Below are 24,804 nucleotides of genomic sequence, written 5' to 3'. Positions count from 1 at the left end.
GTTCCAGAAATCTGCATGGAGGTGGTCTTCAGTCTGGGGCTACATTCTAAGCAGTACCTGTGAGGGCCAAGAACAACTATAAGCTAACCAATCCCACAGTTGGCACTGAGCTGGGAGAAGTCTGGATTCCAGCTAGCCAGAGAGAGTTGACGTACAAAAACAGTATGGTCAACAAGCTCATGAAGAAGTATTTGATCCTGGCATCATGGCACATATCTGTAATCCCAGCAATCAATCCCAGGTTGAGGCAGGAAGATCCCAAGTGTGAGGCTGGCAACTTATCAAGGGCCTAAGGAAGTTAGTGAGACCCTATCTCAAAAGAAAAAAAAAGTTCACTCAATATCATTAATTATCAGGAAATAAACTCACAAAGACACACCCACTAGAATGGCCCAAGTGCTAGTGAAGATGAAGTCAAGTGGAAGTCTCCTAAATTGCTGGTGGAAGTATAAAATGATTGTGGTCATTTTTTAGCATGGCTTGACAGTATCACATAAGACAAAAACATACATTAAACGTAGGAGGCAATTGCACTCCTAGATATGAGTCCACTTATAGTGGCATATATATGAAACAGTACTGTAGGAAAAATGAATCTATAGTTTAAAAAAAAAGTTATCAATGGTTGCCTGGAACAGGTGGTGAAGGCACTCACTGGGAAGGATCCCAAGGAAACCCCTTTTCTAGTGAAAAAAAAAACCTGTTCTATATCTTTATTATGGTAGTTTTTACATGGGCATCTACATTTGTTAAAACTCAGAGTGTGCTTGCTTTGGCAGCACATATACTAAAATTGGAACAATACAGAAAAAATCAGCATAGTCCCCGAGCAAGGATGACACCCACATTTGTGAAGTATTCCATAGTTTTGTGGAACCAACCCTTCAGCAGATGAATGGATAAAGAAACTGTGGTACATATATGAAATGGAATATTACTTATAGCATTAAAAGAGAAAAAAATTATGGCATCTGCGGGTGAATGGGAATATCAGGTTAAGGGAAGTAAGCCAATCCCCAAAACCAAAAGCTGTATGTTCTCTCTGAACGTGGATGCTGACCCATAATGGGGGTGAGGTGGGTGGTAAGGGGCATGGAAAAAATGGAGGAACTTTGGGCAAAGGGGAGGTAGGACAGGTGAGGGGGCAGAGGGATAGGAAAGATGGTGGAATGAGATGAACCACATTACCCGAGGTACATGTAGGACTACACGTGTTGTGTACAACTAGGAAAAGTTTTGTTCCATTTATATACAATGAATTGAAATGCATTCTGCTATCATGTATAACCAATTAGAACAAATTTAAAAAACTCACTGATATTGGCTATCAAGGAATTACTGTTAAGTTGTGTGATGGCCCGTGGGTTCATTATACTATTCTCTATGCTTTTCTTTAAAGCTTTTCTAATTAAATTTATTTTTAACTAGTACATAGAAACAAACATTATAATTATTGAAGTAGGTAACATGACATTTTGATGCATGTATACACTATGTAACGTTTAAATCAGTTAAATATATCTACCTCCTCAAACATCATTTCTTTATGGTAAAACTTTCACAATCTTTTTTTCTAGTATTCTAAAATATACAGTATGTTATGGTTACCTATAGTCCCCTACTATTCTCTCTGCTCTTATTTGAAAGTTTCCATGATAAAAATACTAAAAATAATTTTTAAATTAAGATATAACTTCAAATATTTAAAGGATTTCTATGTAGAAAAGAATTCAATTTTATAGAGGAAATCATGTGGAGGAAAATTTGGAGTCAATACAAGGATGAACTAGACAACAGAAGCCTTGTAAGAGAGTGACTCATGCTAGGAGTGACTCATGCTAGGAAATACTGGTGTACAGGCCTCATAACTATTCGTCAGGGCCACAGTAAAGAAAATAACAGCAATGAGTGAGAAACTAGACTAACAGCCTTCCAAGGTTTCTTCTAACACTAAGATTCTGCTAAGATTCCATTGATCAATGAATCTGATTGGTGCACATCTCCCAAACACATCAGAGCCTATTACTCTCCAGTCCTATCAGATATCATACTACTTGTTTAAGATTTTACATTGACTTGTTCATAATTTTTGCATATATTTGTTAAGTCCTTTTCTTAAGGCTTTCAAAAATCACAATCATGCCTTACACCTGTTAGACTCTTTTAGTCCTTGCACAATGTCCTGTACATACTGGGCCATCAAAATGCCTTTTTGAAATCTCCTTTCAAATCAGTCTCCTAACATTGTGCCTCTTCTTTGCCACTCACGTCTATGTCTTACCTATCACCGTATAATCACTGACCATACCTGCACCACATTCATGTCCCCTGACCTAGACCTAGAGGAGGGCTCTGTGCATACCTAAAAAATATGAATAAAGAGATCCTTCCCATATCATGAGGCTGTTAACTTTCCAAGTGATGCTGATTCATTCTGATAATCAAATTATGACTGTAGAAGACTGCTTTAATCACTGGAAATATAATTATTCTAACTGCCTGGCTCGTACATACCCCTTACCCAGGTGGCTGCCACCATCATGAACAAACATGGAGCCAACTGAAAAATGATTTGTTTCTCCCCACCACATCTTTTCCACCCTGGTGGTCTTTCCTCCCCAGGTATTCATTGTCTTTATACCACCTTCTGACTGTCTACATGAGAATTAGGGCGTGTGTAGGGGTAAAACCCTTCAAAATGCCAGACACCTCACCAGACATTTTACCTTGTCAAATCATTTAATTCTTATGATTGGAGTAAGCATTATCTACATTTTTCAGATGAGGAAAACTTTTTTCAAAAGTTTAGTTATTTGCCCAAACGTCTAAATGATAACCTTGGGATTTGAAACCAGATCTACCTGGCTTCAAAATCTACACATTTTACAAGGAAAACAACAACATCATCTTTCTTACACAAGCCTTGAAATAACACAACTTACAGGAAACAACTTCAGTTGAGGAGGATTACTGTCACAATGGCCCTAGGACCATCTTATCCTCCAACCTCTAAAAGCTTTCTCATTCCTATAATTAAACTCTAAAAGTCCAATATCAACAAATACCAACAGGGGGGAGGTAAGTCCTAAAATGCTTAGATAAGCTTCTAGACAGATTAAATGCTTGTTTGGATCATGATTTTCTTTAGAAAGATCAGCCTTAAGTGACTCTTTCTAAGAAACAGATCTAACCTAATTCCTTTCATTCTTAAAACTTTCTAAGGATCCCCACTATTAATGGTCTAATGCTACTTTGGCTCATGACTTCCTTTAAGATTTGCTGGCCTCTCCAACAGGCCCATCCCCCTCCAACTTCACACTTTACAACACCAACTATTCACATTCTCCTGCCCTCCCCAAATATCCTTTCTTCATGTTTCCATTTCTCTGAACACATTTCTTCTGACTGCCAGCTTCCCCCACCACCCCAGCCTGTCTAATCAACAACAAACCACATGTCAGACTCCTGTTTGCCCTTTGCCTGTGCTTCAAACACATCTCAACCACTTTCTGACCTTACTGATCACCCTTCCAACCATAATAAATGCATTTATGGACAATAATGTTCTACCATTGAATAAATACCTCTCTTTCTGCCATTATCTTACTGTGTTTCAAGTGAATGCTGTTATCTCCCTGCCAGAATGAAAGGTTCTGAGGGGAAGAACCAAGTTTTTACAGGTATGCCAATGTCCAGCCTTGATAGACAGCAAATCTTCCTCATGTGCTAAACCAAGTAGCCATTAAAGCCACACCCCTATGGCTTTTGTTTCAGGAGCTATCTACTCAAAGGGTCAAGAGTCATTTTCATAAAGACATTTTAAGTTTTTCACTTCATGACCAGAAGCCACTTAAAAACTAATAAATAATCAACATTCTAATTGAAGAAACTATGTCAAACTTACCATCTTAGACAAATAAAGCAAGAATGAATATAACAAGAAAAGTATGTTGTCCAAAAGGGTGGCATCTGCTGGCTCTTCGACCTTTATCTCTAGTTGGTTTTCTGTATCAGCAGCATCAACAGGAGTACCTTCTGTTATAAGTAGCTCTAAAATTGAAAGGGGAAATTGCTATTTTATTTTATGCTATAGAATAAGAATTGTCTCTCTTCAGTTTCAATATTCATCGAGTGTTTCACTAAATATATGAGTCACAGTGCCTGGAATATGTGGCTCTCCTAAAGATAATTAACACAACAGAGAAGAAAACTTCAAAATCCTAATTAGAGCTGTCAAACCCTTCAATTATAAAATGAACAATCTCCAGTCTACTCTCCACTACTTCCATGGCCATACAACTGCTACCAGAACAATATTTACTCAAGGAAAATTTTTACAACCAGAGATATATAGACAGGGTCACATTCAAAAAACATGGATTTAGTGCTGGTGAAACTTTGTGTTTAAAATTTTAGGAAAGCTGAAAGAGAGGGAGTCTTGGTTTGCAGATTTGCAGGTGGAATGGGCCAAGGCTTAACATAGTATCTGGCACCTGGCAGAGATACTCAACAATTATTTATTGAATGGACAGATGACAGCTATTTAAAAAGAACACAGTAGTACCAAGAGAGACTAAAGGGAATTGGGTACAGACCTGCATTGAGGCTCTGCGAATGAGGTAGAATTCCAGTTAGACCTGAGAGCTTGTAGGGGTGGAATTTCAGTATGAGTTACATGAGCCTGGGGTATGTTTGATTAAACAGCAGGAGTCCAGCATGCAGTTATTAAGAAGTTGGACCAGTTGCCTCTAAGGTCTTTCTCAACCCTGAGATTCTATTCACTAATATTTTTTTAAGCTTTTGCCTAATTTTTTTTTTTTAGTTTTTGATGGACCTTTATTTTATTTATTTGTATGCAGTGCTGAGAATCAAACTCAGTGCCTCATATGTTAGACAAGCACTCTACCACTGAGCTACAACCCCAGGCCCTCCATTCACTATTGGTCTATGAATTTGACTGCTGGTGAAGTCTGCCCCATTGGCTCAGCATCTCAGCACCTGAGACACATTAAATGACATTTGGGAAGATTTTACCTATTAAAGGTCATTGACATCATTTTGTGGTGGAACTTAAAAGGCCAGGGAAATAATTCATTCTTAATTTTGTAAGTCAAGTTTTCCCTATTCTTGAAAGTTTTGGAGCATGAAAATAACAAATCGTAATGGTGCATGATTCATTTTCATAACCTTATAGAGTTAAAGACAGTTCAGAAGTCAGTAGTGTTCATATATAGATGCAATGTCTTCTGGAAAATGGGAGAACTCATATGTTATTCCTTCTCAAATTAACTGAATCCCCCCTTGCTATGAGTTCTCCTACACTCTGTGTGTGCAGATGGTGGGGGGGAGGTTCAGATCAGTGCTGCCAAGCCCTGCACTGGTGCAGGATAATGCTTATAGCTATGCTTACAGACCAGAACCTTTTAAAAAACAAAATACAGTAATTATGGCTTCATAGCACCATACTGGATGGATTAAAATAAACAATTAGTCATCATCTAATTTACTGATAAAATGAGAGTGAGCAACACAAAAGTAGAATGCTGTTGATGCCATTATTGGGGATTTTTTTGAAAATTTGTTTCTCATCTCCCACTGGATACTGTGCACTATGATGAAGTATTCGTAAGTGTCAATCTAAAATCGATTGCAGTTCTGTACTGTTTGCTGTAAGTATATAGTATAAAGATCTGGACCATTGACTGCATTTGTAAAAGTTTAATTACCATGTCCAGGAAGCAAGTCAAAACAGGACTTGAGCTATATTATATTCCATTTAGAAGAAAAGGGAAGAAAAACACAGAATTTATGAGACTATGAACAGTGATTATTCAAGCTAACTTGTACTAGGCCAGACTTTCCTGGAAGGCCTGCTAAACACAGATTGTGGGTCCCACCCCTAGAGTTTCTGGTGCTGTTGGTCTGGTTGAAAACTACAGTTTTAGAGCATAAGGCCTTTGAAGAAAAATATTTTAGTTGTAAATGGTTTACACAAGCTAGTCATACCTAAACATTTGCTTTTAGGTGAGTTACAGTCTCTGGCCTATTTTTGATTTCTAGTCATCTTTATTCTTGCTTTTCTCTCACTTAAGATATATTTTTTTGAACTCACATGTACCTATATCACTCTCTGCTCTATTTCGTACCTTTGGCAACAAATATCCTTGAAAGCCTTCATTATGGTAATGCCTCTACTTTGTAGAGAAAAATTGGCAAGCTTTACCTGGGTCTACTTTCTCAGTATTTGGGATCTGAGACACTTCTGAAACACCCATGTCCTCAGTCACAGGTTGATTCAAGAGGCTGGGCTCTTCAGGATGGTTCATATTAAAATGATGACGCAGGAGGTTTGGCTCTTCATGAAGATTTCTATTAAGACGATTTGTGTTCTCTTTAGGAAAATCATCTTCATGGGGTGGCTGCATCTCTACAAGGGAGAAGAATGCATTGAGCCAGATGGATGACACTATCTACTCCCACTTAAGCCCAATGATCAGCACTCCCCCTCAGCACACAGTTCCAGATACCTCAACACTGCCCTCCATGTCCTGGCATGAGCCCATGAGAACAACTGGGCAAGGATACGGGAGGGTTAATTGTTTCCATCCCATTTAAAGGATGACTGAACTATACAGTCAAATTTATAAAGAAGCCTTTAATCCAAAGTATTTAATCCAAAGTATTTCATAAACAAATACATTTATGATAGAGGCTTCAATAACTTACCTTCCCTTGGCAAACCAACATACACTCACATGAATAAATGTGCAGAAGAGAATTCTGGTCCAGAACAAAAGTGCAAAATGTCTATTCTGCTCAGAAATAACAGGAACTCTTTCATCTACATGTGTGCTGGTCTCAATGAGCCAGTATAGAGAAGGGAATTCCATAAGTCTAGCTTGCTTAATGTGCCTTTCAAATATGTTCAAAGTAACCTAGGAGCCAAATGGTGAACCTATCTCCTTCCTGAGCTCAGGACATAGACCAATAGGATCCAGAGCAAAGATTATCTCTTTACAGGTTCATATTCTACCCTGAACATTCACTTGCACTTTGCATTCTTATCCAAAATATATCTGCTTTGATTAAATGTACAACTGTTTTCTTCCCCAAAAAACTTTCCTCCTTTCCCATTTCCATATCACCTCGTTCCTTGTCCATCATGTCTACCCTTTTGGCTGTGGTTTCAGTTTTCTTTAAAATCTTCCAAATTATACTCATTTCTTGTTTGTTTTCTTTGGTTTCTAGATAAGGATTGATTTCTTTTTTCAAAAGTTTATAAGCATCAGTCTTCTCCTGTTCATTTGAGACCTGAAAAATGTTGCTGGTTTTGTTTTTTTCACTTTCTGGCACTTTCAATTTATCTGGTAGTATTTCTTCAAAAAGTTCAAGTGAAGTTTGTTCACCCTGAGCATTATCTGTTTGACTATCTGCATGAGGATGGTTCTTCTGAGCCAAAAATTGTTCCTCAAGATCCACAGTGTTTTCTGAGAATGCACTTTCAATTTGTTGTGAGTTTGCTACTACTGGTTTAGGTTCAGGTTCAACATCCTGGGAGACTTCAGGAAATTGTCCCACTTTTTCTATAGCTTTCTCAGAATCTTCATTTGCAGAATCATATAATTCCAAAAATCCTAGAAGTTCTTCTACGTTATAATTATCAAAATCATCTCCTCCAACATCAAAACAAACAAAATCTTTCTCCTGTAAGGAAAAGAAAACCATTAATGTGTCAATAACAAAGTATCACAAAAGCAAACTCATCCACGCTCCCAAATTCAGGATTGGTTCTAAAGAATCTTTGAGGTCAACCACATTACCCTCCTCCAACCCCCACTGCTTAACTCCATCTATGGCTGAGTAAATCTGTCTTTTTCTAGACTACAGTGTTAGAAAGTCTATTTTTTCTTTCTTTCTTTTTTTAACATGGGTCATATTCTTTAAAAAGCATAATGAGTAAAAATGGTGACAATTTGGTCTCCAACTGCCTGACTCTTGGGTCTCTCTCAATTTGCTCTGAACATAAGTAGGGAAAGGCAAGGTATCACTTATAGGATCCTCCAGCTCTTAATATCTACACCTATGTTTCAGAAATTTAACTCTTAATCATTTGCTCAGGAGAAGCTGGAAGATCCTGCAGCATTGAGAAAAATGAATCAGTTTTAAAGTATCTTACTGAGATACAAGTACATTGGATGGAATAAAGAATGATATTAAGGAGGCTCCTCACATTATTATTACCACAAGAACAAACTGAAAACAAGATTCAACAAGGTATACACCTTTCTCTTCATCAGGGTTTCACAGTCACTAAGATCTCTCTCAGGATTATGTGTATATTATCTAGTCTTCCTTCTTGCTACTAGTAAGCAAATTGATATAAAAGGAGCCATAGTATGAATGGACATGTTTTTAAAAAAATTCCATTCCTAATTAAATCTTCATAATATTCTGTGGGGGTTCCGGGGGTGGGGGAGGCAGTTCAATGTAGTAGGGATGAGTGATTTCCTCTCCTCATCACATGCATTTCTAAGCCATGAGGGATGCATGTAATGGGAAATACAATGAGAAGGCAGAGTTCAAAACAAATGAGTTCTCTGTAATCAGTGAACTGCTGTCACAGCTTAAATCCCAAGAACTCTCTTTACCAACAATGAAGTCCAACAAGCAACAGAAGTGATTTTATGGCCCCTGAGATTATAAAGAAATTTTAGGAACAGCAACAACAAACAGGATGACTTTATCCATTCAGTCCATCTAATCTAAGAACTGTCCTAGCCTAGCAGTTTGCATATTCTACAGCCACTACAAAGAGCTGCCCAAAGATGTTTCAGTGTTGGTGGGCATCAATTACTATACAATTTAAAACTCTAGAAAATAATCAGCTGAAGTGAGAATTCTAGAACACGAAATCCTTTCAGTCACAAAATCAATTTAAGTCAGAGCACCATACAGGAATGTTGTATAAAGGAAGCAGTTGGGGCCTTAAAAGATCCGAGACTGAACATCACCTGAAACGCTCAGGTCCCCTTTTCCAAATCTATAACATGACTATGATCCCGTATATGACTAAGAATAAGAAACCTTTGTAAGTACATATTTCTAGCCTAGTATAAAAGTTAGAGTTTATTAATTTAACCTAAATATACTTAAAATGTCTAATAACTATCCAATGAGTTTTGCCTGTAAAATGAAATTATTTGCCTCTTAGAATATCTGTTTCAATATATTAGAAAACTCTCAGATTATAATATAATCACCCTTGAATGCCTTTCAAACTTTTTTTTTTTACAGGTAGTCTGATTTCAAATGAAAATCTGACACACAAATGTTAGATTGCTCCCCAAACACATTATAAAACATTCAAAAGCAGTTAACTGAATATAACTGATGGATTTATAAGCCAGTTTACAATTAAGAACAAAAAAGAAATCCATAACTTACATCTGTTGGAATTTGTAGCTCTTCTTTAGTATGTTCACGAACTACCTTGATGAAATCTTTTGGAAAGTATCCAAACATACTGCCAACCTATAGTGCAAAAGAGACACATATCAAATAAATTCTGTACAAGGAATATAAATAAGAGATTTCTCAGAAGTGGCAGGAAATATACACATAATAGATAGGTATATGGTATAACCAAGAAAGAAAGTTGCTATAACAATTACACTGAGATTATTATTCCAAATAAAAATTAAGTACAGAACTATTAAAGCAACATTTCCAAACACTGAAGTTTTCTTTTTTACATTTAGCTTAATTCTCAACACAGAGCATATAAAGTTAAGACTTCTGAAGTAAATAAAAGATCTGCATAGAAGATTATTGGATACTATATGGTTAAAACTATGTAAATCAAAGCTGGTTATAAATGCAATTCCAAATAACCGCTAGCAAGAATTTACCTGTACATTTTGTAGCATTGCTCATAAACCAATATTTATGTCTTTCTTAACCAATACACAACAGTCATAAAAATTAATAAGTAAAAACAATACAAAAATCTCTAAAATGTATTACCACTATAGCAGATGTATTGATAGTATATGCTTTCCTAGCTTTGTCCAAATCTACTTTTACAAGTACTTGGGGAGTGCTGAGGGCCATTGTCAAGTAGGAATGAAGCTTCAAAATTTCCTTGCCAGCGTACCCCATGTTAAATGGATTTCGCTGTTGACATTACATGTAAGGTGACCTTGCTCAAGGACCAAGGCAGATCCGGGTTTAGAGCTGATCAGGTTTGAGTTAGTATCCCACTCCTTAGGGTGTTCCCTGTTTAAGACATAAGGAGTTTTAGGGAAGCTGGAGGTTGAAGATTATTGCTGCTGGGAGTAGGGCGTGCCTGCAGCCTGAGTTCCGGCTGAGTTCTCCTGGAGAAAAAGTTTTTAGGAGGTGAATTGTTCGGGAGATTGAATTGCCCCCGAACCTGTGTGGAGGCGGTGTGAGTCGGGAATAAAGAATTGCTGTTTGAATCTACAAGGCTGTTAGTGCCTCCTGATTCTGTGCCCAGCCAAGAATGCGGCATTATGGTGGCCCATACGTGGGATGTCTGAAGCTTGGGGGTAAGTGAATTTGCTCGCTCCTGAAGGAGAGCAAAAAAATGGGTGACCATTTCAAAAAACAATGTGTTCTTGTTTTGATTTATTTTGTTTTCATTTCAAGTGGCCTGTTCCTAGAACTTTCTCAGGCAAACTAAGAAAAATGGTTGACTCAAGGTTTGAAGTTGTTCGCCTCCGAGGAAGAAAAATTGTTAGAGGAAGGAGGTACCCCAGTAAGACCAAGAAAAACTATGGCATATGTTGATACAATACAAAAATGTAGCCCATGGCTTTATAAAGATGAGTTATTAAGTATATCAATGGGACCATTATGGTATCCTGTAGAAGGATTTTTCTTCAACAAGAAAGAGATGACTAGTTCTGTTCACTATACTTGTCTTGGTTTTTACAGACAGCTGATTCATTTACAAAGCTAAAATGTTAAAATATCAACCACTAAATATGAAATCAAGTACTCTTTACTTATTAAGTTTCATAAGGTAATATATTTAAACATTATTTGTGTTTTCATAAATTGGAAAATGGAAAAATGTTTAATATTGCTTTGGTCTGTGTCTTTGCTGAAACAAGGTTACTAAGTGTTAAGATTCTATCATGTGTAATTTATATACAGAGAGTATAAGAAGTTTCAGCTGGGTTTCAATTACAGTATAACAGTAGCTTAAAAAACATGAAAGTATTTCATCTTATTAAAGTGGAGTAATTTTATAAGGGTTGTTTTAGAATGTGAATTTATAAAAAGGGTTAATGGTTAAAAAAGAGATATAAAAAGATTCAAGATGTGGAAATATATTTTAATATAAAAGGTTAAAGGAAAAAGAAATGTTTCTAGTTGAGATAATCTCTGTGTGGTAAAGTGAAAAGTTGTAAAATGCCATTTAAAAAGATTTTGAGGAAACTAGATTTAATTTAAAAGCTTGAGAAAGGTAGAAAGAAAAAAAATGTATTTGTACATGGCAGATTGAGACAAAGCTTCTTAATGGAGTAAAAAAGAGCCTTTGGTTGAAGGGCAGCCATGTAAACTAATATTAAGAATTTAAACAAAATCTAAGCCTCGTTTAAAAGAGTGAAGCTGTAGGTGGTGAAAAAGTACATATAAAAGTACAGTATAGATGATAAATGAAATGCTTTAAAAGGTTAAATTGAGGGTTGTTGAGATACCTTCATGGCGGGAAAAAAGATTGCTTTACTCATCAAACTATTAAAATGTACTTATTAAACTAAAAAGAGGGAGATGAGATAATCTTTGTTTGGTAAAGTAAAAAGTTGTAAAATGTCTAAGTACATTGCAAAAAGCTTTAAAAGGTTAAATTGAAGGTGGTTAAGATGCCTTCATGATGGAGGAAAAAAAAATATAACCCATGAAAATGGGAAGATAATAAGATAAAAGATTTAGATAAAGAAGATTAAAAATTTGAAGTGGAAAACTTCAAAAACAGAAGTACAAAAAGGTAAAAAAAAAGAGAAGATGTAGAAAGATAAAGATATAGGAAGATAAAAAGATGTAGAAAGACAAGAATTTTATACCCACAAAATAGGAAATGAAAGAAAACTAGGAGAGAAGGAAGCAACTAAGGGTAAATATAAAAACCTTAGAAGAAAACTAGAAGATAGAAATAAGATGGAAAATGGTTAAAAATGTCAAGTAAAGGTATTTCAGATAGAAAATACAAAGGGCTAAGACAACTATGGTTTCAAACCACATCTAAAAATTAAAAGGACTAAAGTAATTCTAAAAACTAAGGCAAAATGCTTTTGAAAGACTTAAATTTAAAAGGATCTTAAAGGGGTATATATCCCCCAAAGATAAACTTAAAATAACCCTTTTTTTACTCTAAACTTTTTAAATTTGGATTCATCAGGACTTAATGCTGCGGAAAGACATATGTATCCAAAAAATGTACATAAGCCTAAGGTACTTTGGAAAGATATTCTAACAGGACATTGGAAAGCTCCTGACCCAATGTTTGTCTGGATTCGGGGTTCTGTTTTTGTGTTTCAGGGAGAACAGCAGCCGATTTAGATTCCAGAGACACTAACTAAAACAATTTCTACAGACCAAAAAGAAGATAATTTGACTCAAATCCATAACAGCTGATATCCAGAGCTCCAGCTTGGCTATTCTTACATCTGCGACAGTGATTAACCAAGGTGCCTTTTTTCAATATCTATTTTATTATTGCATTTTTCCCACATCATAAAGTTCTATTTTATTTTTTGAGCTCATACAAACCTAGGTTAATGTTTTTCTGATCAGCTTTGTTTTTTGACTGTCTTTTATTTTTTGACTGTGGAGTTTTTAAACATTGTAATGGAGATTTTACCTAGGTAAAGCTACAAGGCTGTTATTATTGTCTTATGTGTTGTATGTTATGAGTGCACTGTTTTGTGTTGCATGTCAGTATGTGTGTATGTCCATATTTTTATATGAGGAGCGCTCATGAAAAAATGGATCCGAATTTTCTTTTTTTTTATTCACGTGATTTAAGTGGTTTAATCTAAATTAGGTAAACAGCTGTTAATGATTGTTTTCAAAGGTGGTTAACAGATCTGTTTGCTTACTATTGTTTTTAAAGGTGATTAACAGGTCTGTTTATTTACTTTCACTTTTCCTTTTCATTATATTTAATAATTCTGTTCAGGATAATGTCTCTTTAACATCATTGCCAGAATTCCCATCTCCATACCAGTGCCAGTGAAGACTAAGAAAACCAAACTACAGCTTCTATGATAGCTATCACAGTAAACTGTATAAACTGATGCATCAATGAAAATAACTCAACAAGTAATGCTCAATCAAGGACTTGATTTACTTTGGGAGGAAATGGACATATTGATAGATTCCTCCGATTTGAACTGCTTGCAGAACTTGCTTGGACTATATATGAGTTGCATGCATTGTGAACTATCGTCTGGTACAGCGAATTGTGGTACTGCTGGCATATCCTTGCTGATGGTGTCACCAGTGATGCAATTTCCTTGCCAGCGCACCCCATGTTAATTGTGGTAATGCTGGCATCTTTGCTGATGGTGTCACCAGTGACACAATTTTTCCAAAGGAGCCGTCAATTGGCTTGGTGTCGTGGCATTTCTGTATCCTCCTCCCTTCTACTAGTGATGGTCTAAAATTTGGGGGCCAACAGAGGTGAGGCAAGAACCTCACCCCCCACTGGCACCAAGGTTAAATTTGGGGGCCAACAGAGGTGAGGCAAGAACCTCACCCCCCCAACACTGGTGCTTAGGCCTATCCACAAGCATGGCTGAATGCTGGACCGGTAGTCAGTGACGGGTTGATCTGGTTGCAGTGGATTCAACCCAAGACAGGAAACTGACGTCTAAAGGTCAGTTCTCCCATGACGGGTAAGAATCATATGTTGAATTGGACAACCTACCAGGCACGGTCCTTTAGCCACATTGCTTGTTGTTTAATTAATCAGAAGGGGGGAGAAAATTAATGCTGCAGTCTTGGCTGGGCACAGAATCAGGAGGCACTCACAGCCTTGTAGATTCAAACAGCAATTCTTTATTCCCGACTCACACCGCCTCCACACAGGTTCAGGGGCAATCCAATCTCCCAAACAATTCACCTCCTAAAAACTTTTTCTCCAGGAGAACTCAGGCTGCAGGCACGCCCTACTCCCAGCAGCGTAGGAGTAACCCTACTCCTACTCCAACTTCCCTAAAACTCCTTTTGTCTTAAACAGGGAACACCCTAAGGAGTGGGATACTTCCTCAAACCTGATCAGCTCTAAACCCGGATCTGCCTTGGTCCTTGAGCAAGGTCACTTTACATGCAATGTCAACAGCGAAATCCATTTAACATGGGGTACGCTGGCAAGGAAAATTTGAAGCGTCATTCCTACTTGACAATGGCCCTCAGCAGGGGAGAAAATAAAATTACAATATAATGCATATGAAACCACATATCAAGCTTCAGTTTCACCCAAAATAATCCTCTGCAGAAAAGAACCCCATTTATTTTCAGCACCAACATTTAAATTATATGAAGTTACATAAAGTGTACAAAAGGTATACAAAGTTCCCCTTGAGAAAGACACTCCTATTACTAACTACTGACTAAAAGGAACAGAAGATTCTTGCCAATAATTAAAGGAAACTGATAGGCAAATCAAATGCCCAAAAAAGAAAATTAAATAAGGCATCTTATCACTACCTCTAAAATATCCCCATTCATGAATGTTCTTGTTATATCTAGAAACCATCTGAGAGCCAGTATTAGTGGTAGAATACTGCCATGAAGATTAGATAAGACGGAGCAATTAAAAGTTTCATCACTGCAGATAAAGTCTGAGACTCTAGAAAACCAACCACATTGCAGAATGAAAACTGAAAACTCAAAAGGAGAATCATTTTGAAAACTAAAGAGTTTTTAATTTCTTAAGTATAACACTTATGACATGAGAGGCGAGTCTGAGGGGAAATACACTTTTCCCTTCTGATGAAAATTCTATTAAGGTTAAATTTGGAAAAGGGAAAGAAACCAGAGATGTATGGAGAAAGGGAACACATTTATCTCTTCTTAATCTGTGTCAAATGAGACCATAGATTATATAAAGCTCCATAATTACACACTGGATGTTATCCCATTTCTTGTGATATGAAAAAAAATGATGCAGAATCATGGAGGCTCATGACTGGAAATAATTTTTATATCTAATTTTGCTTCCATACATCATCCCTGCCAAGGTGCTGTTGATTTGATTTGTGGGTGGGGAGCCAAGAACTGCCACAAGAGAACAAATTCTGCATAAGCTACTATCAGAACAAATGTACTTAAGTGCCACTGCCCTGAAAGAAAATATTCAAAAGGAAGATGGATTAGACAGGGGTCCTTTCCTAACTGAGTTTTTCATTTTATAGGGAGCTAAGATAAAACACAACCTGACTGAAGGCAAAGAAGACAAATGAATGCCAGAGGAGCAATGCAAACAAGGTGCCACCGAAACACTCATCAGTCGGCAAAGATCCTTTCTGGCCAGGTGCTGAAAGCAGGGCTCCTCAGGAAGACAGGATGAGTGCTACCACCCAGAATGGCAAGAGTCCTAGGGATGAACAGAGTTAACAGGCTACAATGTGAGAGGAGAAAATGCAAATCAAGCCCATTTATCCAAAAGCTCAAAGAAGGAAAGAAAGACGACTACTACATGAAAAATGCCACTTAGGTACATGGAAAAACAGTTCCAAGTTTAAAGGTTACCAATCCTATTTGGTATACTTGAAAGAAACAATAGATGGTTCTTTATATGGAGTACTGCAACTGGGACTCTGTCTAAATATAAAGTTTGTACCTAGAGGCACCATGTTTCAAGATCATTCCCTAAGAGTCAGAAATGGCAACAAAATGAAACTAGTTTTCCATAGGGATTACTCTTATTTTCTGTCTTATTTTCTGCTGTGTGGTGTTTTATTTAGGGTGAGAACTTTCAAGGATGCAACCCGGAATGTCTCTAAACTGGAACATTCCTACAGTCATCAAAGACCCTTGCTACTATTTTACGTAAACAATCCACATATCACATTTTTTTAAATGAAAAAGACAATACTCATAAGCCACTAGGAGGACACTCCTAGTGAATCTCCCCATTTAAAATATCAAAGCATGATATAAACAATGTCATGTCTTTCATCAGAAGATCCATACAACTGGCTGGAAGTAGAACCCCTGGGGGAACCTTCAGGCATAGAATATAGGAAAAGCAGGAAATGGATGACCCAGAAGTTGCAAAAAAGAAAAAAAGGGGGGAAAAAAAGCACACAATGAACATAGTATTCTGCTTTTTTAGAGTAAAAACAGCACAAATGATTAGGTAAAATACACAAAAAAATCAACTTTAAATATGCATGCCTGAGTTACTATCTCAGACTTAATTTACAGGATTAACTCTAATGTCCATGAATCCTTCCCTTTTGAAGCAACAAAGCTAAGAATTGTCAGGTTTTCACCATGATGACCTTTATGATGTGTAGAGACTTCTGGAACTTGATGTGAGGGGTAGCAACCACAACCAGTTCAGTTCTGTTTCAGAAAGTCTCCTGACTTTCTATGCTGTGCCAGGCCTAAGGTGTGTTAGGAGCACAGGGCCTGGCAAAGAGGTCAGGTTAACTCTACAAAGACCCCAAGAAATCAGTCATTTAAATCTACACTGCTACCCATCAAAAGTAAGAATATAACACCTGTCAAACTTTTACTTACACTTCCGGCCCAAAGTTCTGGTGATACCTCTGCAAGTTTATAGTAGACATATACAGGGTCACCTTTTTTAAAATTAACAAAGCGACAATCTGGTCCTGTGAAATCTTCAACAGCTTCACCTCGATACATTAACACTGTATATGAACATTGAAAAAAGAAAAAAACAAACATTAGGATTTGATTTTTCACAGTCCATATTGACTCATCAGGAAATATAAATCCCACTATGAACAAAAATCAAGTTTTTCCAGTACTCTCTGGAATCACTTTTAATTCACCTGCTCAAAGTATCTAAAATCCTTAGAGATTTTATTGCTATAAAATACAATATTCCCTGCAATTAGACGAGGGAAAAGAAAGCTTCTCTATTTTTCTCTGTGCTGAGAAATAAAAAGCAAAGTGGCTACCACCAACCATAGCTGGTTTCAGTGAAACTCTTGGTTCTTGCAGGCCTCAATTTTTTTTCTGTTTCATAATCATAGAAAGCTTCATTTTGCAAATATGTAAATCCAAGTGTAGACATGGACAGGCTTAAGTATGGCTTCATGCAGAGGTAATAGGGAAGAGGTTAGAATATCCAGGAACCCCCAAGGGGTTAATTAACTTGAACTAACTGCTAAAAGACATTACCTTTAAGTGGCTGCAAGTGCTACCATGCAGCTATAAACACTGTCAATTTCATTTGCAGCAGAGTTGCTGTCTCTGGGTTCAGGATCTGGGTAAATAACCAGGAAATATATTTTCTCTGAGCAAATATTGTTGACTATATCCAACATTAAGATTGTTTCAAAACATCCTCATGCGTATTTTTTTTAATAAACAAAATCAAAAGTGGGTATCCTATCTGACAAGGAACAAGTTTAACCATGAGAAAAGGTCAGGCAATACCTTCATGCTTAAAATGCAGGACTAGGACCACAATTGATCTAGAAACTGGTAGAAGCAACATTTTTCTTTTGGTTGACCAAATAGACAGTTTCTGATTTAAGATGAAATGGACAATAGATGTATGTAAAAAGCACAAAGAAATGGATATAACACTTTTTCTAAAAGCCAATTAGCAGTAAAATACACAAGAATGTTTGTTTTATAAAAATATATGTCTGAGGAACAAACACAGATTTGGAGAGGGTAACTTGTTTTTTTGAAGCTAAAATAGGACTATTTTCAGAACTGTCAGCATCCTAATTCATATATAATTAAGAGGCCAAGTTGAAGGTGAGAGACACTTTAAGGTGGGGAATTCTCATCACAAGTGGAAATGGCAATGTTTCTCTTGTTCCCCCTTAGGTCATAGAGGATTTACAAATAAGTAATATATTAGGTGACAACATAATGCATACTATGGAGCACCTATTTAGTTCTTTTTTTTTTTTTGGAGCACTTATTTGGAAGGCACACAAGGACACCTTACATACACACCTCACTACTTCCTACAACACAACACAGACCCACCTGTTGTTTTTGGTCACATCTGTTTGGACACAGGCCATTTCTCAAGTTATGTTACCCCACTGAACCTAACCAATACCATGTCTTAGTACTGACGAAGCATCAGTGATGAGACTGTCCAGGTATCCCACGTAGGATAGCGCTCAATAGCAAAGAATAGCAAAAATGAAAGAAAATATCATGGCAGCTGCTTTGCTTCTCTGAGTGTTTATTTATTCCAGCCTTAGGATTACCTCTAGGAACTTCTTAACATATATTGGAGACATCTTTTTTCTTTATTGGAGTGGAACAAACAATTCAAATTACAAAATTTGGTTTTGGTAACACCAATTTAGGCATAAAGAGCTCAATGGTAGACTTCTTGGCCTTTTTAGCATGAATATTTTAAAATATGTTCTGCTTACAATTTATGGACAACACGGTCATCAAGTTGCAAGGTTACTAGAAACCAAGCGGGAGTCCATAAGAAGTATTCTGGGCCAATAAATATATAGAGGAAAGAGGTTCCAACAACACTAGTGACTGAGTCTAAAACTGAATTGGCTTATAAAAATCTTGGAGTATTTATTATTGTTATTGCAACAAACCTCTTCATCTGAATCTGAATGGCTACATCCTCCCCACTGCCCACCTCCAATCCAGGACTGGGAAGCAATTCTGTCCGCTTCCTGCGCACAGAAGAGGCTGCAGTTCCCAGGTGGCTGGTGCAGATCCTTGGCCTCTTTCAAAAGCAAAAGATTATTGGCCCACCTGCTACCCTACCTCAAATATGAAGGGAGGCTTCTATGCACAGAAATGACAGGATTGAAGCAGAGTCGGGGCAGAGACCTCGGAACACATTGCGTGCCTGGACTCGGTGCTCTTCCCAAGCCTAAACTCTAGTCCCTGTTAAAAGGCAAAACCAGCCCAATCCCCAGTGCAGCAAAAGGACGAAGGGGCCAGTGAGCCTTTCCCAAGGAGCCCCACCATCAGCCTGCCGCGGGAATTAGGGCCACCGAGCCCTGGAGAGCATCTGCCCTGATACTGCACCGGCCCAGGTCCCTGTAGAGGGGGCAGAAAAGCGCTCTGCTACAGCGTGGGCACAACCCCATCACACACTGAAATCCTAGGCGAATCCTGGAAGGGAATAAACTGAGAGCTGTCCCTGGGGAATCGTGTTTCCCAACCCCCGCCTCATTCAGTAGAGAAAAATAAAACGCTGGCAACAAGTGGGAGTCAAAGCCCCCCACAACCCGAGCGGGCTGGCTGGGGCGCCAGCAGAGCCAGAGGGGACACACGCAGGGTCCCGAGGCTCTGTCACTCCTGCTCCCCACCCGTCATCCTGCGACCCCCCTCACCCAGCCCTCGGGGCTGGGGACCGGGAGATTGGAGCCCCATGCGGCCCCAAAGAGCCACAGTGGAGACCCTAGGCTGCCCGCCCGCCTGCACACTCACTGCTGCATTCGTCGTCTGCACAGAGTTTGTGTTTCGACCAGCGCTGGCCGGTGCTCGGGTCTGGTTGGCCCGGCACTCTCCAGTTGGGCCGCAGAACGAACAGCCAGAAGAGCACCATGAACAGCCAGAAGACCAGCACCTGCGCCACAGCCATGTTGTGGTCACCTGGGTGAGCCGGTGGAGTAGGCTGCGGCAGGCGTCTGTGGGCACGTAGGAGGTGGGGCTCAGGGGGCGTGTGGGTAGCCAAGCACAGAGGGGTGGCGCCAGGGAAGGCTTAAGCCTTTCCCGGGTGACACTTCAGCAGGGATATCTGGGGGTCGGTCCACAGACTCTACTGGAGAACGCACGGAGCTGGAGCTCCGTCCTTCTCTAGTCCAGACCTTCTCCTCAACTGAAGACCTTCTCCTCTAGTCGCTGCCTTGGCAACTAGGTCTCTCCTTCTCGTCCAATCACCTGCCTTTGCTTCTGTGCCCTCACAAGCGACCCTCCACATGATTCTAGTAGTCACCCACCCCCACCCCCCCCACCCCCCCACCCCCCCGCCAACTGGTCCTTTCTGGCTTTCCTCAACGTCTCATTTCTGGTTCATCCTGAACTAACCCACTCCACCATCACTCCCATCCCCCATTCCTGGTCTGGTACCTCCTTTACTGAACTACCAAATCCCACCCCTGACTTGTCACAGCTAGTCTATGGTTCCAGGCTCCCTCCCCTTCAAACTCCTAGAGGTTCCTTGAAGCCCCACCCCAAGATCCCTCTGATTAGGAAAGGGGAAGGTGAATGGAACTGTGAGTGAGGGTGTAAACTGGAGACAGTGGCCTGCTTTTTTTTAAGGCGGGGACAGGTGGGGGCAGAGAGATGGACATTAGTCTTCAGGCTAAGATCTTGAGATTCTTATCTTTATCCGTAAGGGAAGAAATTATTTAATTCAAAAGCATATTTTTACCTCTCATTTTGTGCTACCATTCATGCCAGACGCTGGACAAAGCCCTAGCATGGTGTGGGAGTGGATGAAAATCAAAAGACAAGATATCTGGCCCTGGTCCAAAAAAGTCCACAACTTAGTGGAAACCAACTGACAAAACCGATTGTCAGAGAAGAAAGCTAGTAGCTAACATTTCTTGAATGCTTTCTTTATGTCCAGTTGTTATTCTAAAGGTTTTATACATATCAATTTATTTAATCTTCATAACAATAGTACCTTACAGTAGTAGTAGGTCCTATTCCAATCCTTATTTTAGAGTAAATTGAGGCAGTCACACATCCAGTGAGTAATGGAGCTAAGTATCAAGCCCAAGGAGTAGACTCCTTTTCATCACAACCTATCAACTAACAAGCAATTGTACTTTCTGACAAGAGGAGCAAAATCTGATTTAAATCATAATATAGCTGAATTACTGATATGTACAGTTAAGGGGGGAAAGGCACAAGCTAGCCAGCCCAAGGAAGAGTGTCTGCAATGCTCCCATCCTGGGTGGAGCCATTCTCGTTTGTCTGTGACCAAGGGCTTGTTACTATAGTCTCTGCTAAGGTTATTCATCAACCTCCAACAATGAACCCATCAGTTGTTTTCCAAATTAACTGAATCTTTAAAACTTAGAGAAAAGAATGTAGTCCACCATGTTCATAATGTTAAATAAAGAAAACGATGGGAAAAAAAGGTGTGCACAAACATTTGTCTACAGGGCCATGAGAGGTCCCCGTTGGTCCAGTGTACTTCTGCGCTTTCTGGAGAACCAGTGGATCATACAGAGAAACTGTCTATCTGAGTCATTCTTCATTTCTTTTCTACCATGTATTTATTATGTTATAAAATGTATCTAGTAGGCATCTCTAACAACATGTTGAAAACTGAACTCATTTTTCTCTCAAAATCTGCTTTCAGTCTTCCCTATCTCAGAAATAAGAATGACAATTTAATTCCCATTATCCAGGTGCTCAAAGCCCAAAACTTACAAACCATCTTTTCTCTCACATTCCAACTCCAGTCCATTAGACAATATTATGTCTTTATTTTTATAATTTTATTGAGATATAGTTGACCTACAATAAATTGCACATTTAAGGTGTACGATTTGATAAGTTTTGACATGAATATACCCATGAGACTATCACCAAAATCAAAAAAGTATTTCATCCTTCTTTGTAATCCCTCCCCTCTCCTTTTCTGGGCTGTCTCCAAACATCTCCTGTCATCATAGATTGTTTTGCATTTTCTAGAATTTGATATAAATTATAAAGCACTTTATTTATTTATTTTTCTGACTTCCTTCTTTCCAAATAAGCATTTGAAACATGCCCAGAATCTGGCCACTCCTCTGCATCTGCTAAGCCAATATACAGGCCAAACCCACATCATAAGTCACCTGAATGATTACCATAGCCTTCTTCTGTCCTTGCTTCTGCCCTCATTTTCCCCAATATCTATTGTCCTGATGGCAACTAGAGTGATATTCTTAAATATAAATTTGATTGTGTCTCTCTGCTCAAAATCTTCCTATAGCTTCCCATTTCCAAATAAAAGGCAATGACTTTAGCCAGGCCTGGTCGTACTCATCTGTAATCCCAGCAGCTCAGGAGGCTGTCAGGAGGATCCTGAGTTCAAAGCCAGCCTCAGAAATGTAGTGAGTCCCTAAGCAACTCAGTGGGACCCTATCTCTAAATAAAATATTTTAAAAAGGACTGTGGGTGTTGCTCAGTGTTTAAGTGCCCCTGGGGGTTCAATCTCTGGTATCAGGAAAAAAAAAGGAAAAAAAGCCATGACTTTATTATGGATTGCCCTGCCTTATTATGGACTGTTCTTATTCAATGCGACTCCCCTCATCCTCTTCTCCCCATTTCCTAACATTCTTCTCTTGTCTGTTAGTTCCATTTAAATACACCAATCCCACCCCTGCTTCAGAGCATTTACACTTGCAACTTTGCCTCAACCTTAACTGCCCAAATCATCTAACTAGCTAACTACCCCCTCACTTTATCATGTCTCTGTAACAGTGGCATTTCATGTGATAAAGGCTTTTCCTGGCCATCCTACACAAAATAGAGCCTCTTGCCATGACTATCAAGCCCATTACCCTGCCTTTCTTTCTCTTCAGACTTGCCTTACCACTTTAGACTTCTCTTACCACTTGCCTTACATTTGTTTATCTAGTTGACTGCTCTGACCCAACCTCAAACACAATTTCCAACAGGAGCAGGAAATTAGTTGTTTTGTTCACTACTGTTACATCAGTGACTAGGGAAATGCCTAGAATGTATGAGAGAGTTAACAAATGATTTGTTGGATAAACTCATGGTTCCAATAATATTATAAATATACTACACTATTAACCTAAACACATATATTAACTATTAAGCCTCCATATATAAATAGTACTGAGAGGAAATAAGCTATGAGAACAAGGCATTTAAGGTCCACCTCTCAGCAGCATGCATCCTCAACTCCAGGAATGTACCCCTGAATGTGTTTGTTGAATAAAAACATACTTGTGTGGAGAGTAGTTGTTTGGTTACATGATACTGGAATATTTAAGTAGATCTTTTAAAACTAGTTTTAATTTTTTCTTATTTTTCTTATTATAGAATATGGTATGTTTAGATTTTTTCTTATTGTAGAATAGAAATTAATGATAATTCATTGGTGGAAAAATCAGAAGAGCAAAATGATCTAATTGCATATTACCTTCTTGATATTTACTTTGACTCATAATCAGATATACTTTTATATGCATAGTCAGTGCTTCCAGTTACTGAAGAACTAGCTGCTTAGTTTGTAGAGTTTTCAATATTTTGATTTATCAGTATTATTTTTTAAACTTATTGCCTTAAAGACATATTAACTAGTCTGGTGGATAATGAGAAGAAAATTTCTCAACTGGCCACAATAAGGTAGTGGTAGTTCTTTCTACCAGGATACATACAATTAGTGGATGAATCAGCATTCACTTTTACTCATAGCATTTAAATATGTGGCATTGATGTTTAACATGTTTAATATAAGGTTATATTAAAAACCTTCAGAAAAGGAACAGGATAGAATGTGGTGGTGATTGTTGGCATGGAGATAAATAATCTCAAGTGAATTATTCTTTAATACCTCAAAGGGAATTCTTACGGGGTAAGGGTTGAGTAATTGTTAAAGATAAATGTGACCAGTTTGGGTGGAGGGGACATAAAATTCTAAGATATGAAGGGTTCCTAATGTCAGAGTACAATCTAAATGAGACAAGAAAAACATATCTGAAACAAATAATTGGCAGCATAATAACATATACCATTGGAAATTTGTGAAGGCACTTGCCTAGGAGCATTCAGTAGGCCTACCGCTGCTGTTACCAGGAAGAACCTCATCTATTGTAAATGATGTGCCAGAGAATAGTGTTAAACATTTATGGAAGACTAAATTTCTCCAAGAGGGGCAACAGATTTACCCTCGCATATGAAACATTGGAAAAAAAAGTGGACAAAATACAAACAACAGTTCTCAGATATTAGATAATAAGCAGCATAAGAGTGACCTCTAAGATAAAGTTAGGCATGAGAGATGAGTGCTAGAATTATCCCAATTTACTCCCTGGAAATAATTTTTCAGGCCACATCCAGAGAAGGGAAACTCAAATAGAAAATCTCCTGAGTTGAAGAGATGGATTTTAAAGTCTGAAAAGACTGATGCAGCTAAAAGTCCCAGAGCAGAATAAAGGAGACAGTAGAGAACTTCAGAGGCAGGGAGAGTGTGTACATGCACTAGCTCTCTAGACATCTATGGAGGGTTCCCCTGAAGTCTGTGGCTATGTAACAGTGGGCTCACATGTAAGGCCAGAGAAAGAACCTTCAGAAAGGAACAGAATGGAAGGTGGTGGTGATTGTTGGCATGCAGATCAATTTTTGTAATCACCAGCTAGAATGGAAAATCTATAATAAAAGGGCATCAAGTAACATAGTCAGTAAAAGGGACAAAATAGCCCAAGATTGAAGGTAACTCCTGTCTAGCAGAATCTTAAAAAGATAAAAATGTTTCCAAGATAGTTCAGAAAAAAAGCTGTACACAGCTCAAGAATATTTAAAAGAATGCAAAATGTTTCCAAGATACTTCAGCAAAAAGCTGTACACAGCTCAAGAATATTTAAAAGAATACAAAATATC

At 38.2% G+C, this 24,804-nt stretch overlaps 1 protein-coding gene and 1 non-coding gene across 5 annotated transcripts in view; one reads left to right on the top strand and one right to left on the bottom strand.

The window, feature by feature from the left end:
• The window catches only part of LOC144372595 (transport and Golgi organization protein 1 homolog), an 84,452-nt gene that overhangs the window by 32,230 nt on the left and 27,418 nt on the right, over window positions 1-24,804 (bottom strand). For all 4 annotated transcript variants that reach the window (XM_078035939.1, XM_078035940.1, XM_078035938.1 and 1 more), the window contains exons 2-6: window positions 16,777-16,910; window positions 9,445-9,531; window positions 7,146-7,704; window positions 6,224-6,427; window positions 3,905-4,050 (exon numbers count right to left, since the gene is read on the bottom strand). In XM_078035939.1, the coding sequence (XP_077892065.1) occupies window positions 3,905-4,050; window positions 6,224-6,427; window positions 7,146-7,704; window positions 9,445-9,531; window positions 16,777-16,905 (1,125 nt within the window). In that variant the 5' untranslated portion in view covers window positions 16,906-16,910. The remainder of the gene's footprint in view (window positions 1-3,904; window positions 4,051-6,223; window positions 6,428-7,145; window positions 7,705-9,444; window positions 9,532-16,776; window positions 16,911-24,804) is intronic.
• LOC144372597 (U6 spliceosomal RNA) lies at window positions 764-870 on the top strand. Its single transcript, XR_013432559.1, has one exon. It is a non-coding gene; the product is annotated as a U6 spliceosomal RNA (small nuclear RNA).

The sequence above is a fragment of the Ictidomys tridecemlineatus genome, unplaced genomic scaffold (assembly GCF_052094955.1).
Source record: "Ictidomys tridecemlineatus isolate mIctTri1 unplaced genomic scaffold, mIctTri1.hap1 Scaffold_135, whole genome shotgun sequence".
Taxonomy (NCBI): domain Eukaryota; kingdom Metazoa; phylum Chordata; class Mammalia; order Rodentia; family Sciuridae; genus Ictidomys; species Ictidomys tridecemlineatus.
The sequence above is the reverse complement of the archived record's forward strand: the minus strand, read 5'-3'. Positions and strand labels throughout refer to the sequence as shown.